The sequence below is a fragment of the Stegostoma tigrinum genome, chromosome 10 (assembly GCF_030684315.1).
Source record: "Stegostoma tigrinum isolate sSteTig4 chromosome 10, sSteTig4.hap1, whole genome shotgun sequence".
In the NCBI taxonomy this organism is placed as follows: Eukaryota; Metazoa; Chordata; class Chondrichthyes; order Orectolobiformes; family Stegostomatidae; genus Stegostoma; species Stegostoma tigrinum.
The window spans coordinates 28,444,226-28,464,266 of NC_081363.1; the positions used below are offsets into that span (position 1 = coordinate 28,444,226).

General features: G+C 43.9%; 1 protein-coding gene across 1 annotated transcript in view; it reads right to left on the minus strand.

The window, feature by feature from the left end:
- Nucleotides 1-2,322, minus strand: part of rhoj (ras homolog family member J) — a 55,729-nt gene extending 53,407 nt beyond the window's left edge. Inside the window, exon 1 of the mRNA XM_048537343.2 lies at nucleotides 1,691-2,322. Coding sequence (XP_048393300.1) covers nucleotides 1,691-1,841 — 151 coding nt within the window. The 5' untranslated portion in view covers nucleotides 1,842-2,322. The remainder of the gene's footprint in view (nucleotides 1-1,690) is intronic.
- Nucleotides 2,323-20,041: the final 17,719 nt, after the last annotated feature.

Below are 20,041 nucleotides of genomic sequence, written 5' to 3' on the forward strand. Positions count from 1 at the left end.
TCCCTACAGTGTGGAAACAGGCCCTTTGGCCCAACAAGTCCACACTGACACTCAGAGCATCCCACCCAGACCCGTTCCCCCCGTGAACCCGCGTACTCTATGCATCCCTGAACACTACGGGAAATTTAGCATGGCTAATCCACCTAGCCTGCACATCTTTGGACTGTGAGAGGAAACCCATGCCAACACAGGAGAATGTGCAAGCTCCACAAACAGAGTTGCTCCAGGGTGGAATCGAACCCAGGTCCCTGGCGCTGTGAGGCAGCAGTGCTAACCACAGTATTTCCCCAGGAAGAGATTAGTTCTGTGGGGCAGGAACAGGCTGAAACAATGGGTCTGCCCCAACAGTCCCATTTGTGAAGTTTTGGAAGGAGGTAGAAGGGAGCTGTGCAGGACTGGGGAACTATCAGCTTGGAAGTTGTGTGTGGAAGTCACAAGATAAAATGAGATCAGTTACCGTAAACAATACAATGGCTTGATGCATCATTTTGGGGTCAGAGGGAAGATAGAAGGAGGTGTCTAAGAGCTGGCTCTCAGTCTCTGCAACATAGAGGTCAGTACACCAGACTACAACAGCACCACCCTTAATCAGCAGCCTTAATAACAAAGTCAGGGTTAGATCTAAATACGTGGAGTGCAGTCAGTCTGGAGAGAGATAGGTTGAATTTGGTGTAGTTTACATAGTCTGCTCTGAATTTGAAATTTATTTACACTAAAGAAATTTGTATTTTCTTTGTTTCAAGTGAAGCAGCATAAAGTAAATGTAAAGTGAACAATTTTGTACCAAAAACACCCAGAGATGTTGGATTAAGATCATTTGAAGCACACAGCAGAAAGGTACAATCAGAGCAGGAGTGTGAATTAGTGATGATGGGAACTGCAGATGCTGGAGAATTCCAAGATAATAAAATGTGAGGCTGGATGAACACAGCAGGCCAAGCAGCATCTCAGGAGCACTTGAATAAAACAGAATCAGAATCAGGTGCTACCACGTTAGAAAGGCGAATGGCATGCACTCGTACTGTTGTTGAAATCTACATTCATGAAACCTCGTTTGAAACAGTACAACAGCAATCCCACACAATCACAAATAAATATATGGGAATGGAGCCCATACTGGCTAAATGTGCGCTTGCACGCCGCATGCCTACAGCGTGATTATTTACTCCCACCCCCAGATCCCGGGTTGAAACTTGGGTGAGAGGGAGGAGAGTGGACGACTTAACTCACTCAGTGTAATTACTGCAATTAATTGAGGCACATAAGCCAGTCTTTTGGGACTTTTTTCCACCCGCCCGCTGCGGAAACTACTGCTTCGCTCTTTTTTTTGCATCTTCGGATTCTTTTCGTCTGAGATCACTTTATTTACAGGAAAAGCTGCCACCCATGGCATGGAAAGTCTAACACTGCCGACTGAGCGTCTGGCTGATCCACTGTACAGCACTCACTCCGATCACATTCTCCTGGTCTCTTCTCCCAAACCAACAACTAAATAAAAAACTCTCCCTTCATCGCCACCCCCCAGTGGAGGTGGATCCCCTGGCGCTCAAGAATAACATCTCGGCCTAAACAGGTAGCAGAGAGCCCAGGTTGGAGAGTGAGGAAAGGGAAGGGGGAGAGAGACAAGCGGGTCTGGAGGTCAGCCTAGACTCCGAGGCCCGCGGCTGGCCGAGTCACCGGCCTCTCTCACCTGCATAGTGGTCGAACACGGTCGGCACATATTCCTCGGGGAAGGCGTCGTTGGCGTAGCTCATGAGCAGACAGGTCTTCCCCACCGCGCCGTCCCCGACCACTACACACTTCAGCATGTCCCGCTGCTGCTCTTTCCCAGCCCCCAGCATGGTCCTCAGCGCCGACCACTCTCCATCGCTTTCTCTCAGTCTGTGTCTGCGTCTCGGTGCTGGTCAATCCCTGCCGACTCTTCCAGCCTCCTTCTCCTTCTCCACTCTCAGGAAATGAGTTTCCCGGTAAATCCAAATTAGGAGATGTGCAAAGCAGCAGCTAACACAATGGGAGCTCTGTATGTGTGTGTGTGTGTCACGGAACTGCGCCAGGATCTTTAGCTAAATCCCAAGAGCGTCTGCTTCCTTCCAATTTCTTTCTTAACACAGGGAAACTGCAAAGGCACAGCTCACTCTTCGGCCTGTCTGTTTTTGCATTCCTCTCAGATGCAAGAAACTCAACCTCAAACCTGGATTTCACTCGACGATGCCGGAATTCGAGCTTCATTTCAACTTGTTTCTGATGTAATCCGATAATTCGCGGGGAAGGAAGCACATAGCGTCCAACAATTCACCGAGATTGGAAAAGCAGTCTCTAATTTTGTAATTCAAATCCCCAAGGGATTTACCACCGTGACTCTTATTAAACGACCTTTTGCTTTGTAACAAAAATCTTGATTAGAGATCAAATAAAACCTTTCACAAAAGATGAATGGGAATACGAAAATGATAACTTTGCATTTGCATTATTGGGAACTAGTTACGATTGTGTGGAAGCGAGTTTACGACTACAGAATTTTTGTTGGTTTAATGGCCATATTGTGTCGTGAGGATGATAATTTCGTACATTGTATATCAGAGTTTAATTTTGTTATACTTTTCGATACACTTATACAGTATATATTGGCACATTTAATTACTGACGAACCCGACATGCAATTAACAAATATCGTACATTAAGGAGGAACAATCTTGTTTGCACTTTTATATCAAGAAAAAGTAAGTTACAAGTTGTTTCAGGTAAAACTCAAAAGAGTAAGATGCTTCATTGATTGTAATATTTCTAAAACAGTGTCATCTAAAACTAGAATTGCTACATAAACCAAAATAGCGTTGTAAGTTTCCGCTTTCATTCTTAAATACAGTGATAACAGTGACTAGCTTGCGACTTTATATATAAATATATTTATTTACTTGTAAATATACAATTAAGGTGAAACCTTCGCCTGAGTTCTGAGGATCCACTGTCACTTCTCACACATTATTATTGTATATGATTTTTCGATTTAAAAAAAATCTCTGCTGTTATAGGTCATTGAAAATAGTCCGTTTTCCGGACTGCTGTTTCCTGTGATACTGTATTCAGTGCAGTGGAACGTTCTCTGACGAGTAAATATTTAGCTTGAGTAGATCAGACCGACACTAAATACAGAGTTCTTAAAGGCTGATCCCTTCCTCGTGTACATAATTAATTCCATTACCTCCCTCCACCCATTTGCTGGCTAAAACAAAACCTAAAAGGATACAGGAAGTTAGACACTATCCTATTTTAGCCAGGGGAAATTGTGGCAAGTTCAAACATCCCAATGGTTCATTCAAAACCAGATATGTTGTTTAAATCTAGATACCAGAAGCCGATTTAGGTGCTAATTTGGTTAACATTGGTAACGTTTCAACTATTTCCCAAGGGAATTTGAGCTAAAGCGTGTTTGTGAAAGGATTTGGTTTATTCCAACCGTTCACCCCCGCCCCTTTCTTTTGTAACCAAATATATAAGCCGGTCTCATTGGATGCTTTGCAGATCACGCACCTAATTAAATGTCCCCCTGACATATAGGTGTGATCAAATTCATAGGGAGCCTAACAAAATAAATAGGTTTTGTTCACAGGATAGGCATTTAGAATTTAAAAAAGTGAAAGAAGAATATTATTGGGGTAATGGTGAGTGAAAACAGCGTTGTAAAAATCAACAATTGTTGAATGTATCTATTGGCAATATAATAATTGCTTAAAATATGGATGGAAATAATGCGATACCGAAAATTACTAGATGCAACAAGTTCTGATTTCTTCGATTTCCATCCTAACATCAACTTGCAGATATATACTAAAACTTTTTACTTTGGAGTTGATAGTAACTATTAACCCTTAGATAATTGAACAGTCTATCCCATAAACAAGTATTTTCCGTTAATGTTTACTGTGAAGGATTTGGAAGCTGGGGAATGTGGAGAAATAAATGGCAATGCCTTGAAAAGTATCCTCATTACAGAGGAGGATGTGCTGGATGTCTTTTAAAATGCATAAATTTGAACAAGTCCGCAGGACCCGATCAGGTGGAGCCTAGAATTATTGTGGGAAGCTAGGGAAGTGATTGCTGAACCCCTTACTGAGATATTTGTATAGCTGCGAATAAGCTGCTGGAAGACTGGAGGTGCCACTATTTAAGAAAGGTGGTAAGGAAAAGCCAGCGAACTACAGACCAGTAAGCCTGACATGACTGGTGGCAAGCTGTTGGAGGGGATACTGGGGGACAGGATTTACACGTATTTGGAAAGGACTGATTAGGGATGGTCAATGTGGCTTTGTGCATGGGATATTGTGTCTCACTAACTTGAAGAAGTGATGAATGCAGGCTAGTGGACATTGTCGATATGGACTTCAGTCAACAAGGTTCTGCATGGGAGACTGGAAGTTAGAGCACATGAAATACAGGGAAAACTAGCCATTTAGATTCAAAGTTGGTTAGAAGTTAGGAAACAGAGGTAGTAATAGACATAGTAATATGTCTAAATAGTAATGGCCCGACCAGTCCCCCTCCACCGACACTCTCATCCGCCTAGCTGAACTCATCCTCACACTCAACTTCTCTTTTGACTCCTCCCACCCCCTACAGACTAAGGGGGTGGCCATGGGCCCCAGCTATGCCTGCCTCTTTGTAGGTTACGTGGAACAGTCCCTCTTCCGCACCTACACAGGCCCCAAACCCCACCTCTTCCTCCGGTACATTGATGACTGTATCGGCACCGCCTCTTGCTCCCCAGAGGAGCTCGAACAGTTCATCCACTTCACCAACACCTTCCACCCCAACCTTCAGTTCACCTCGGCCATCTCCAGCACATCCCTCACCTTCCTGGACCTCTCAGTCTCCATCTCAGGCAACCAGCTTGTAACTGATGTCCATTTCAAGCCCACCAACTCCCACAGCTACCTAGAATACACCTCCTGCAAAAATTCCATCCCCTATTCCCAATTCCTCTGCCTCCGCCGCAACTGCTCCCACAATAAGACATTCCACTCCCGCACATCCCAGATGTCCAAGTTCTTTAAGGACCGCAACTTTCCCCCCACAGTGATCGAGAACGCCCTTGACCGTGTCTCCCGTATTTCCCGCAACACATCCCTCACACCCCGCCCCCGCCACAACCGTCCTAAGAGGATCCCCCTCGTTCTCACACACCACCCTACCAACCTCCGGATACAACGCATCATCCTCCGACACTTCCGCCATTTACTATCCGACCCCACCACCCAAGACATTTTTCCATCCCCTCCCCTGTCTGCTTTCCGGAGAGACCACTCTCTCCGTGACTCCCTTGTTCGCTCCACACTGCCCTCCAACCCCACCACACCCGGCACCTTCCCCTGCAACCGCAGGAAATGCTACACCTCCTCCCTCACCCCTATCCCAGGCCCCAAGATGACATTCCACATTAAGCAGAGGTTCACCTGCACATCTGCCAATGTGGTATACTGCATCCACTGTACCCGGTGCGGCTTCCCCTACATTGGGGAAACCAAGCGGAGGCTTGGGGACCGCTTTGCAGAACACCTCCGCTCAGTCCGCAACAAACAACTGCACCTCCCAGTCGCAAACCATTTCCACTCCCCCTCCCATTCTCTAGATGACATGTCCATCATGGGCCTCCTGCACTGCCACAATGATGCCACCCGAAGGTTGCAGGAACAGCAACTCATATTCCGCCTGGGAACCCTGCAGCCATATGGTATCAATGTGGACTTCACCAGTTTCAAAATCTCCCCTTCCCCAACTGCATCCCTAAACCAGCCCAGTTCGTCCCCTCCCCCCACTGCACCACACAACCAGCCCAGCTCTTCCCCCCCCACCCACTGCATCCCAAAACCAGTCCAACCTGTCTCTGCCTCCCTAACCGGTTCTTCCTCTCACCCATCCCTTCCTCCCACCCCAAGCCGCACCCCCAGCTACCTACTAACCTCATCCCACCTCCTTGACCTGTCCGTCTTCCCTGGACTGACCTATCCCCTCCCTACCTCCCCACCTATACTCTCTCCACCTATCTTCTTTACTCTCCATCTTCGGTCCGCCTCCCCCTCTCTCCCTATTTATTCCAGTTCCCTCTCCCCATCCCCCTCTCTGATGAAGGGTCTAGGCCCGAAACGTCAGCTTTTGTGCTCCTGAGATGCTGCTTGGCCTGCTGTGTTCATCCAGCCTCACATTTTGTTATCTTGGAATTCGCCAGCATCTGCAGTTCCCATTATCTCTGGTAGTAATAGACAGTTGCTTTTTGGACTGGAGGCCTGTGACTAGTGGTGTGCCACAGGGATTTGTGCTGGGTCCACTGATTTTTTTTTTTCTCATTTATACAGATAATTTGGATGTGAATGTAGGAGGTACGGTTTGTAAATTTGCAGATGATACCAAAATTGGTGGTGTAGTCAAAAGCGCCTGAGAGAACAATGGGATCTTGATCAGATGGGCCAATGAGCCGAGGAATGGTAGATGGAGTTTAAACTAGATAAATGTGAGGTGGTACATTTTGGTAGTGTAAATCAAGCCAGGACCTATATGCTTAGTGGTAAGGCCCTGGAGAGTGTTGCCAAACAAAGAGACTTTAGGGTGCAGGATTACAGCTGCTTGAAAGTGGAGTCAAAGGTAGACAGGGCAGTGAAGAAGACTTTTGATATGCTTTCCTTTATTGGTCAGTGCATTGAGTATAGGAATTGAGTGGTCATTTTGCAGCTGTACATGTTATTGTTTAGGCCACGTTGGAATACTGCATTCAGTTCTCGTCTCCCTGCTATAGGAAAGATGTTGTTAAACTTGAAAGGGTTCAGAAAAGATTTACAAGGACATTGCCAAGATTGGAAGGCTTCAGCTGTAAGGATTGGCTGAATAGGCTGGGGCTATTTTCCCTGCATGTCAGAGGCTGACGGATGAATTTCATGAGGGGGATGGATAAGGCAAATAGTCAATGTCTTTTCCCCAGGTAAGGGAGTCCAAAATTAGAGAGCATAGGTTTAAGGTGAGAGGGGAAAGATTTAAAAAAGACCTAAGGGGCACCTTCTTCATGTGGCGGTTGGTGCATATATGGAATAAGCTGCCAGAGGAAGTGATGGAGGCTGGTACAATTACAGCATCTGGATGGGTATATGAATAGGAGGGATTTAGAGGGATATGGGCCAAATGCTGATAAATGGTCCAGATTATTTTAGGATATCTGGTTGGCATGGATGAAGGGCCTGTTTCCATGCTGTACATCTCTATGACTCTATTTCAATTCACTGTTAGTGAACAAGCAACTTCTCCAAAGCAGTGATAACACAGCGTGGAGCTGGTAGAACGCAGCAACCCAGGCAGCATCAGAGGAACAGGAAAGTTGATGTTCCAGTCGGGACTTTTCTTCAGAAATGTGGAGGGGGATGGGAGCTCAGAAATAAATGGAGAGAGGAAGAGTGGGTCTGGGGAAGGTAGGTGGGATGGTGATAGGTGAGTGCAGGTAAGGAATGGTGGGGAATGGTCAGTGAGGTGGGAGGGGTGGATAGCTGGGAAAGAAGATAGACCACCTCACTGACTGATCCCCACCAATCCTTACCTGCACTCACCTATCACCATCCCACCTACCTTTCCCAGCCCCACCCCTCCTCTCCATTTATTTTTGAGCTCCCTTCCCCCTCCCTGTTTCTGAAGAGAGGTCTTGACCCAAAACATCAGCTTTCCTGCTCCTCTGATGCTGCTTGGCCTGCTGTGTTCATCCAGCTGAACACCTTGCTATCTCAGATTCTACAGCATCGGCAGTTCCTACTATCGCTAAGTTTGATTTGAGGGATGGTTTAGTCTCATACAACAATGGCCTTTGGTGTAATGAAACATGCCAAGATGTAGAGTGTAAAAATTGGTAAATTATGTTGCAGCTGTATACAACGTTAGTTAGGCCACAATGGAATATTGAGTACTGTTCTGGTTTCCACACTACCAGATGTGAAAGCTTTGGAGAGGGTGCAGAAAATACTCAAAAGGCTGTTGCCTGGTTTGGACAGTATTAGCCGTGAGGAGGCTCGTTATGTCTGTGCTGAGGTTGGGAGTTGTCGAAGGCTGGGAATCGACGGGAGACTGGGAGTGGACCACAGGCCGCGAATCATCAGAGGCTGGGGGAGAAGAAGAAAAATCACAAAGCCGGGGTAAAAAGAGAAGAGAAAGAATAAGAACAGACAGAGCGGACGAGCTCTGGCTGAAGGTCCTACTCTGCTGCTATCTTGGTTCCTTCATGTACCCATGCAGATGCCTTTTAAAAGTTGTAGTTGTATTAACCTACACCACTTCCTCTGGCAGCTCATTCCATGCACACACTACCCTCTGTTTGAAAAAAAAATTGCCACTCTGTTCCCTTTTAAATCTTTCCCCCTCAACTTAAACCTATGCCTCCCAGTTTTAGACTCCCTTACCCTGGGGAAAAGACAATGACTATCAATGCCCTTCATCATTTTATAAACATCTGTAACATCACCTGTCAGCCTTTGACACTCCAGAGGAAATAGCCCCAGTCTATTCAGCCTCTCCCTATAGCTAAAACCTTTCAATCCTGCCAACTTCCTTGTAAATGTTTTCTGAACTCTTTCAAGTTTGACAACATCTTTCCTGCAGCAAGGAGACCAGAATCGAACGCAGTATTCCAAAAGTAGCCCTGAAACAATGTGCAGCCACAACATGACCCCCCAACCTCTATACTCAATGCACAGTTTAAGTTAAAAGTTGGAAACTTTAAATGAGATGTGAGAGCCAGTTTTTTTCATACAGAGGATGGTACGTGCACTGCCAGAGAAAGGGGTGGAGGCAGATTCAGTAGCAAAGTTTAAGAGACATCATGACAGATACATGAGTAGGCAGGGAAGAGAGGGATACTGACAGCATAGAGGCAAAAGGTTTTTAGTTTAGAAAGACATCAAGTGCCAGCATATTGTTGGTGGGCTGAAGGGCCTGTTCCTGTTAAATTAATTGTTAGGAATATTTTATCCGTCAAATCTAATTGCCAGAGTGTCCAGAGTTCTAAAATAAATCTTAATGAACTTATAAGAGAACTCTGTCTTCCCTCCTCAGTAACATATGGTGAAGTAAGACAAAGAATGTTTGATGTGCATGTTTTTATAAAAGTTCTTACTTTTGATACTTAGCATTTGGATTGTTTTGTATGTAAATTAGGCATGATACAGCTTATATTTACCTCCCTCTCACTCTACCATAATTACTGAAATGTGTTATCCTGATTAGCTTACTCATTCTGAATCTTGTTATTTTGGGTGATCTTATTTCTGCTGTGAAGTGAGTAGAGATTGTGAATTCAACTGTGACTTTGATATATTGAAAACATTTAAAACTCCGCAAGCATTCAATACCACTTTGTTCAACTTTAGTGGCATGAATACTTATTACATGCAGGTGGCTATGAAATGAGCACTAAAATAGATAGTGCTGGAAGGTCAGAGTAGGTTTGATCTCATGTAGGTCTCAAATAGTTTTATTTTATGCATTAATTCATACAGAGGACTGCTTAGCAAGTGTTCTAGTGAACAAACTTTTTTCCTACCTCAGCTTTGATTTGTTTCCCCTTATCTGATCTAATTTAACTTTCAACTTTGCAACAATGGCAATTCTTTCCATGCTCATTACTCATGTTCTCGTATGTCTCACAGTCAGTATGCCTTTAAGAGACATGCTCACGATATTATCACTGCATAATAGTGTGTGACATGAAGGTATAAAGATCTCATTCTTCATATCACTTGGGGCATACCACTCTGCTGGAAGTATATGTCTCATGTGTAACTTAAAAGCTTAATATTAGCTGAGAAACAGATGTGCTTGAGGAATTTATTGTTCATATAGAATAGTTGTGTCTGTTGGATTCTCCAATATCATAACATTCACACCAAGTTTTTTTATGTGACAGGAGAAAACAACCTTTGCATCATGTAAAGTTCCTGCTTACAGGTAAACTTACACCATGGTGTCAATGGTGAACATCTATAAAATCCACCTTTTTTTATGGCATATATTTGGAAAAATTGCTATTGAAGATCAACTGAACAACAGCTCTGGATGGGAAAGAATGCGGACAAAGGGAGAATTCTTGCCCTTAAGCAGCATCAGTTTTAGTACAGACAGCTGTGCAGGTCTGTAGAGATAACACAGTGTGGAGCTGGAGGAACACAGCAGGCCTGGCCTGTGTTATCTCTGACTCCAGTATCGGCAGTTCTTACTATCTCTGTACGGATCTGTTGATAAGATTTTAACCACAAGGAAAAGAGAGCTAATTTATAGAACATAGAACAGTACAGCACAGAACAGACCCTTCAGCCCACGATGTTGTGCCGACCATTGATCCTCATGTATGCACCCTCAAATTTCTGTGACCATATGCATGCCCAGCAGTCTCTTAAATGTCCCCAATGACCTTGCTTCCACAACTGCTGCTAACAATGCATTCCATGCTCTCACAACTCTCTGTGTAAAGAACCCGCCTCTGACATCCCCTCTATACTTTCCTCCAACCAGCTTAAAACTATGACCCCTCATGTTAGCCTTTTCTGTCCTGGGAAATAGTCTCTGGCTATCAACTGTATCTATGCCTCTCATTATCTTGTATACCTCAATTAGGTCCCCTCTCCTCCTCCTTTTCTCCAATGAAAAAAGTCTGAGCTCAGTCAACCTCTCTTCATAAGATAAGCCCTCCAGTCCAGGCAGCATCCTGGTCAACCTCCTCTGAACCCTCTCCAAAGCAGCCACATCTTTCCTATAATAGGGCGATCCAGAACTGGACGCAGTATTCCAAGTGCGGTCGAACCAAAGTTTTATAGAGCTGCAACAAGATCTCACGACTCTTAAACTCAATCCCCCTGCTAATGAAAGCCAAAACACCATATGCTTTCTTAACAACCCTGTCCACTTGGGTGGCCATTTTAAGGGATCTATGTATCTGCACACCAAGATCCCTCTGTTCCTCCACATGCCAAGAATCCTATCCTTAATCCTGTACTCAGCTTTCAAATTTGACCTTCCAAAATGCATCACCTTGTATTTATCCAGGTTGAACTCCATCTACCACCTCTCAGCCCATCTCTGCATCCTGTTGATGTCCCGCTGCAGCTTACAACAGCCCTCTATACTGTCAACGACACCTCCAACCTTCGTGTCATCTGCAAACTTGCTGACCCATCCTTCAACCCCCTCATCCAAGTCATTAATAAAAATTACAAACAGTAGAGGCCCAAGGACAGAGCCCTGTGGAACACCACTCACCACTGACTTCCAGGCAGAATATTTTTCTTCTACTACCACTCGCTGTCTTCTGTTGCCCAGCCAATTCTGTATCCAGACAGCTAAGTTCCCCTGTATCCCATTCCTCCTGACCTTCTGAATAAGCCTACCATGGGGAACCTTATCAAATGCCTGCCTGAAGTCCACATACACCACATCCACAGCTCGACCCTCATCAACTTTTCTAGTCACATCCTCAAAGAACTCGATAAGGTTTGTGAGGCATGACCTGCCCCTCTCAAAGCCGTGTTGACTGCATTTAATCAAGCCATGCTCTTCCAGATGGTCATAAATCCTATCCTTCAGAATCCTTTCTAACACCTTGCAGACGACAGACGTGAGACTTACTGGTCTGTAATTGCCGGGGATTTCCCTATTTCCTTTCTTGAAGAGAGGAATTACATTTGCCTCTCTCTAGTCCTCAGGTACGACTCCAGTGGAGAGCAAGGATGCAAAGATCCTCGCAAGTGGCGAAGCAATTGCATTTCTCGTTTCCCAAAGTAGCCGAGGACAAATCTGGTCCGGGCCTGGTGACTTGTCAATCTTAATGTTTGACAAAATTTTCAGCACATCAGCTTCCTCTATCTCTATCCATTCCAGCATGCACACCTGCTCTTCAAAGGTTTCATTCACTACAAAGTTCGTTTCTTTTGTAAAGACAGAAGCAAAAAACTCATTTAGGGCTTCCCCTACCTCCTCAGACTCCACACACAAGTTCCCTATGCTATCCCTGATCGGCCCTACTCTTTCTTTGACCATTCTCTTATTCCTCACATAAGTGTAAAATGCCTTTGTGTTCTCCCTAATCTGTTCTGCCAAGCCTTTCTTGTGCCCCCTCCTGGCTCTCCTCAGACCATTTTTGAGCTCCTTCCTCGCCTGCCTGTAATCCTCTAGAGCTGAGCTTGACCCTAGCTTCCTCCACCTTATGTAAGCTACCTTCTTCCTTTTGACGAGAGTTCCACTGCTCTCGTCATCCAAGGTTCCTTCATCTTACCCCTTCTTGCCTGTCTCAGAGGGACATATTTATTCATCACTCGCAACAACTGTTCCTTAAACAGTCTCCACATGACTATAGTGCCTTTACCATGGAACAATTGCTCCCAGTCCATGCTTCCTAACTCATGTCTAATCGCATCATAGTTTCCTCTTCCCCAATTAAATATCCTCCCATTTTGCCTCATCCTCTCCTTCTCCATAGCTATGTAGAATGTGAGGCAGTTATGGTCACTATCACCAAAATGCTCTCCCACCACAAGATCTGACACCTGCCCCGGCTCGTTTCCGAGCACCAAGTCTAGAATGGCCTCTCCCCTCGTCGGCCTGTCAACGTACTGAGTTAGGAAACCTTCCTGAACACACCTTACAAAAACAGCTCCATTCAAATCTTCTGCTCGAAGGAGGTTCCAATCAATATTGGGAATGTTAAAATCATCCATTACAACAACCCTACTACATAGAACATAGAACATAGAACAGTACAGCACAGAACAGGCCCTTCAGCCCACAATGTTGTGCCGACCATTGATCCTCATGTATGCACCCTCAAATTCCTGTGACCATATACATGTCCAGCAGTCTCTTAAATGACCCCAATGACCTTGCTTCCACAACTGCTGCTGGCAACGCATTCCATGCTCTCACAACTCTCTGCGTAAAGAACCTGCCTCTGACATCCCCTCTATACTTTCCACCAACCAGCTTAAAACTATGACCCCTCATGCTAGCCATTTCTGCCCTGGGAAATAGTCTCTGGCTATCAACTCTATCTATGCCTCTCATTATCTTGTATACCTCAATTAGGTCCCCTCTCCTCCTCCTTTTCTCCAATGAAAAGAGACCGAGCTCAGTCAACCTCTCTTCATAAGATAAGCCCTCCAGTCCAGGCAGCATCCTGGTAAACCTCCTCTGAACCCTCTCCAAAGCAGCCACATCTTTCCTATAATAGGGCGCCCAGAACTGGACGCAGTATTCCAAGTGCGGTCTAACCAAAGTTTTATAGAGCTGCAACAAGATCTCACGACTCTTAAACTCAATCCCCCTGTTAATGAAAGCCAAAACACCATATGCTTTCTTAACAACCCTGTCCACTTGGGTGGCCATTTTAAGGGATCTATGTATCTGCACACCAAGATCCCTCTGTTCCTCCACGCTGCCAAGAATCCTATCCTTAATCCTGTACTCAGCTTTCAAATTTGACCTTCCAAAATGCATCACCTTGTATTTATCCAGGTTGAACTCCATCTGCCACCTCTCAGCCCATCTCTGCATCCTGTCAATGTCCCGCTGCAGCCTACAACAGCCCTCTACACTGTCAACGACACCTCCGACCTTTGTGTCGTCTGCAAACTTGCTGACCCATCCTTCAATTCCCTCGTCCAAGTCATTAATAAAAATTACAAACAGTAGAGGCCCAAGGACAGAGCCCTGTGGAACACCACTCACCACTGACTTCCAGGCAGAATATTTTCCTTCTACTACCACTCGCTGTCTTCTGTTGGCCAGCCAATTCTGTATCCAAGCAGCTAAGTTCCCCTGTATCCCATTCCTCCTGACCTTCTGAATGAGCCTACCATGGGGAACCTTATCAAATGCCTTACTGAAGTCCATATACACCACATCCACAGCTCGACCCTCATCAACCTTTCTAGTCACATCCTCAAAAAACTCGATAAGGTTTGTAAGGCATGACCTACCCCTCACAAAGCCGTGTTGACTGTATTTGATCAAGCCATGCTCTTCCAGATGGTCATAAATCTTATCCCTCAGAATCCTTTCTAACACCTTGCAGACGACAGACGTGAGACTTACCGGTCTATAATTGCCGGGGATTTCCCTATTTCCTTTCTTGAAGAGAGGAATTACATTTGCCTCTCTCCAGTCCTCAGGTACGACTCCAGTGGAGAGCGAGGATGCAAAGATCTTCGCAAGTGGCGAAGCAATTGCATTTCTCGCTTCCCAAAGCAGCCGAGGACAAATCTGATCCGGGCCTGGCGACTTGTCAATCTTAATGTTTGACAAAATTTTCAGCACATCAGCTTCGTCTATCTCTATCCATTCCAGCATGCACACCTGCTCTTCAAAGGTTTCATTCACTACGTCCACACTTTTCCAAAATCTGCCGACCTATGCTTTCTTCAATCTCCCTGCTGCTATTGGGGGGGCCTGTAGTAAACCCCTAACGAGGTGACTACTCCCTTGCTGTTCCTAATTTCCACCCATACTGACTCGGTAGGCAGATCTTCCTCGACAATGGAAGCTTCTGTAACTGTGATACCCTCTCTGATTAGTAGTGTTACACCCCCTCCTCTTCTTTTTCCTCTTTTGAATAGAATGTAATAGAATGTAAGTTCTTCCACAATAAAGTATGTACAAGGCTGAAGTGCACTCTTGAAAGCTGCAATACTAAACCAACACAGTGATAATTGGGATGGTGGCTAGAATACACTGTTCATGACAGATGATATATATGTAAACTGTTTCTCAGAACAGCACTGCAAAGTGAGCACTCTTGAAGGAGCAGTTTTTAGTCCACATTGACATAAGAACAGGAGCATCTGGATTAAGATGTACAGTCTAATATTTTTAAGGTCGAATCATGGACAGCTGATCCGTACTATGGATTGGCCACCCAGTAACAGTCTTACTGAATTAGAACTGTTCAAACAATGTATGTAGTTCTATTTTACAAACTAGCTATAGATGGTCCTGAGAAAAGTGTTTTTAAAAAGCTTGCTTGCCATTGGCAAGGTTAGGCTTTGTAGAATGCATACTTAAGGTATTTTCATGGACGATCAGAGAAAGCTAGAAAATTTTCATAGAATCCCTACAGTGTGGAAACAAGCCCTTCAGTCCGGCAAGGCTACATTGACACTTGGAGCATCCCATCCTACCCATGCCCCTATTACCCACCTGAATGCTACAGGCAGTTTAGCAAGGCCAACCCACCTAGCCGACACATCTTTGGACTATGGGAGGAAACCAGAGCACCTGGAGAAAACCCACACAGACATGGGGAGAACATGTAAACTCCATGCAGATAGCCACCCAGGGTGGAATTGAACCTGGGTCCTGTGAGGCAGTTTTTCGAACCACTGAGCCACCAAGCCACCCTAAAAAGATGCAGAAGGTTCTTGAAGACCAGCTCAAAGTAAGAATGAATTTCCGAATATAGACTTCAAATCATGTCATACGGACTGCACATCAATGATCTAATCACCAGTTTGTCAGAAGACGACACATCAAAGGCCATGAGTATGTTTTTCTGTATCAATTGTCAGGGAGGATCATTCAGTTAGTTATTACTATTAAACTAATTAAAGCCTTTAGGAAAGATATTTTGGACAAGAAAATTGACTTTACCATTGACACATTACTTGAGAATGAACACATATAGTCCTGAAGAAAAGTTGTATCAAACTCAAAAAAATTACCTCCGTTTCTCTCTCCACAGATGCTGCCAGAGCTGCTGAATTTCTCCAGCATTCTCTGTTTGTTTCAGATTTCCAGCATCAATGGTATTTTGCCCTTACATAAAGCCACAGTGGCAGGTCAACAGCACTTACATCCTTTCGGTACTGCCAACCATATTTCTTGTCACTAAAGCTGACCAAAGCAAATTATCAAGTTCTGTAACAGATGTAATTTATCACACCTATCCAAAAGCTGTCCAGTTTTTCTGTATATCTGAAAAGGATATGCCATCGAGGGACATCAGTCACACACATGCAAAACATGGTTCCAAAGGCCAAGAAAGGCCCTAGGCCAAAGCATGGGTAGCCAACAAGTCAGTACTACAACAAACCTAGCAGCAAGTACACTGTTAAGAGAGTCCACAAAAGCAAATACATTGAGACTCAGGGTCAGCCAAGTAAAAGACAAATATCAGAAGTTGACCTGGTTTGCCGTATTATTAACCTCACACACCATGTTAATGGTATAAGACACAGAAACTTTTACAACCATTAATATATATATCAGGAAAAGACAGTGCAGCACACAACAAAAGATAAAATCAACATGGCAGATACTGCCAACGTATTGCCGGTGGATATTCTGAAAAATGTGGCACTCCATGATACAGCTTATGAGAGACAATCTCACTGCATGTAGTGGATCATCAGTTCTGTGCATGAAATTCATTTACTTTTCTCCCAGACCCTGATGAACTTGTTTCTTTGAAAGAAAGCCAATTTCACCAGGCTTCCTAGAGGTAGCAAAAAAAAGTTTATTAATTATTAAGCATGAAAAGAAATAGTAACACTGAACACATGGACACAGTATAGAAGTAAGAAGTGAACCCAAAAAGACAGGAGTGAGAGAAAAGGCAGTTTGGAGTTCAATCCGGACAAATGCGAGGTGATGCATTTTGGAAGACCTAATTCAAGAACAAACTATACAGTAAATGGAAAAGTCCTAGGGAAAATTGATGACAGAGAGATCTGGGTGTTAAGGTCCATTGTTCCTTGAAGGTGGCACACAGGTCAATAGGGTGGTCAAGAAGGCATATGGCATGCTTTCCTTCATCGGACGGGGTATTGAGTACAAGAGTTGGCAGGTCATGTTACAGTTGTATGAGACTTTGGTTCGGCCACATTTGGAGTACTGTGTACAGTTCTGGTTGCCACATTACCGAAAGGATATGGACGCTTTGGAGAGGGTGCAGAGAAGGTTCACCAGGATGTTGCCTGGTATGGAGGGTGCTAGCTATGAAGAGAGGTTGCGTAGATTAGGATTATTTTCATTAGAAAGACGGAGATTGAGGGGGGACCTGATTGAGGTCTACAAAATAGGCAGGGTATAAACAGGGTGGATAGCCAGAAGCTTTTTCCCAGAGTGGGGGACTCAATTACTAGGGGTCATGAGTTCAAAGTGAGAGGAGGAAAGTTTAAGGGAGATATGCGTGGAAAGTTCTTTACGCAGAGGGTGCTGGGTGCCTGGAATGCGTTGCCAGCAGAGGTGGTAGACGCAGACACGTTAGTGTCTTATAAGATATATCTGGACAGGTACATGGATGGGCAGGGAGCAAAGGGATACAGACCCTTAGAAAATAGATGACAGGTTTAGACAGAGGATCTCGATTGGCACAGGCTTGGTGGGCCAAAGGGCCTGTTCCTGTGCTGTAATTTTCTTTGTTCTTTGTTTTTTCAGATCAGAATGTTGTGACCATTATAAAATGATAGCATCGATGTTGTTAATTAAGTGGTGAGTTTTGAGATTCTTTGTTTTGTAGGTTGGGAGAAACTCTGTTTCCTGATTCCTCATTACAGTGACTGACTTTCAGCATTCACAGTGAGGAAGTCCTTCCGCTCATTTCACCTGCAGTATTGGGGTTTTTAAAATGGCTGTTCAAAACTGTGGCCTAAACCAGGCAAGTCAGAAAGGAGTGGCTTCCTGCTGAGAGGGGAGGTAGTCAGCCTCTTCATTTTTACTTCCTGTTCACATAAGTCTTTGACAGTCACTGCATTTATATTCATAGTTTTTTCCCTTCCTGCAGCAAACCTAATTAAAAAAAATCACACATTGGAATTAAAAGCAAAAAAATGTGCTTAAGTACTTTGGGATACCAAAGCATCATCATAACAAACAGTTAATTCACAATGGCTGGGTAAGATTACATCATGGTAATGGGTAACTTATCTAAATTTCTCATTGTATGATGACTTAGCAAGACAATGAGCACGACAGTCACTGATGTGCTATTTTCAGTTCATTTGGTGTCCTGGGTCAGGTTGTTTCTGAAAATAGACTGTAGTACTATGATAAACCATTTCATAACATGTGTACTAAGTAACATGTGAACCATTTACATTGTCAGCTCCACAAAGCCAGTCCTAGCGTTTCTGAATTTCTATGGAAAAATGTACAATGTTCTGTTTCATTCCTATTCATTCTCATCTCGCATCTCTCTTGATGAGATATTGTTGACTGTATTGGTGTTATTTCCTGTAGTTGCACTGAACTGTAAGGTTTAATCAATTTTGTTTCCATTTTCCACATTTCTGTCTAACTCTTTTTTTCCCTTTCTTCACTTCTTTGTCTCAAGTTTTAATGTTAGGCTATCAACGTTCACCATGAATCTATTAACTCTTACAACTTCTCAACTACCTGTCCTCACACCATACTTCTGTTCAGGAGTCTACTCCATGATCATAGTTTCTCTGTCTCCCTCACATCTATTCTTATTATGCAAACTTCAATAATCGTGTTTTTGATACGTGTTCCCTTGTCTCAATAAAAGGTTCCATCTGCTACTATTGTGAGTGACAGGCTCCTGACTATGCCTGTATATTACACACCTACATCATCTCTTGCTCCATCCCCAATCATTCCATAACCACAATAGGGGTTCCCTTGTTCAAAACCTCCATCCTACCAGCCTCTGTAATCAACAATCTCCCAATGCTATTTCAATGTCGAGAATGATGTTACCACGAATCACATCTCCCTTTCCAGCAGCCCAAAGGGATCATTCCTTCCATGACACCCTGGTCCACTCCTCTGCCATCCCCAAGTCCCCTTCCCTTCCATGTGACATCATTCCATACAAGTGCATCACCTTTTTGCCTTCTCCATTCTTTACCCTTCTCACTGAGCAAAGGCCCAAATACTCATCCACTATAATGTGGTAACTCATTTGTACCCGTTCCAATTAACTGCATTTATCGCTCATGGTGTGGTCTTCTCAAATTTGGAAGACCAAACACATGTTGGATGGCTGCTTGGCAGAACATGGTCAATCAATGCATAAGCATGGCCTCCACATTCTAGTTGACTGTGACTTTAATTCTCTACCTTGCTCCCATGTTGACTTTTCTGCTTTACCTTCATCAAAGTTCAAATTAAGCTCAATGCCATCTCAAGAGACAACCCCTCATGTTTTGACTGGGAACTTTGCTGCCTTCCAGACTCATTGTTGAGTCACCATTTTAAATTATAATTGATGATGCCATTTCATAGCATTTTTTTTTAAACCTCTTGTTTCTGTCTTATTTCCCATGCTTTGCCTTTGGATGATGTCTATTTACATAACTGTCATTCATACTTCCTTCAGAAATATCTCTTGTTTCTTTTCTTGTCCATTTACCACTTCCTTCAGCCTTGTATCTCTCTGTCCAGCATCCTATCACAGAGCTACCCCTTTGTCTTTCTTTCAATTTTCTCTCTGCCTTCTTCATCACTTGCTAAAAGTGTATTGCATTTCTAATGTTTCCCAGTTCTGATGAAAGGTCCATAGACCCTGAAACATTACCCCTGTTTCTCTTTGCACAGATACTTCCAGAACCATTGAGTGCTTCCAGTTTTTTTTGCTTTTATGTTGGGTCGCTGGTATCCTCAGCATTTTGATTTAGCATGATGAGTGATTACTAATTAAGATTTATAGCACCAAATACCTATCTTTTACCATGTGACTAAACTTTGGCATCTGTGACATCAGCAGTTGCAAGAGTAAAGGACTCAAGCTTTAGTTTTAAAGCTTGTTTTCTGTTCCATTTCCTCATTCAAAACATTGAATATTTGACTGATTAATTAAGTGCAGGTTGTACTCTTTTCACGAAAAGAATCATTGAATGATTTTGTGTTTCAGTTGTAAGAAGGTGAAAGATTACATATATAGATGCACTCTACTAAATGATTTTTCACAAGTATGTAGCATAAAAGTCCAAACTAAACCTCGAAGTGATATTTCACCGGATAATTTGCTGTGCACATAAGAGATCAGTAATGTGATCATAAAATGACCCAGATG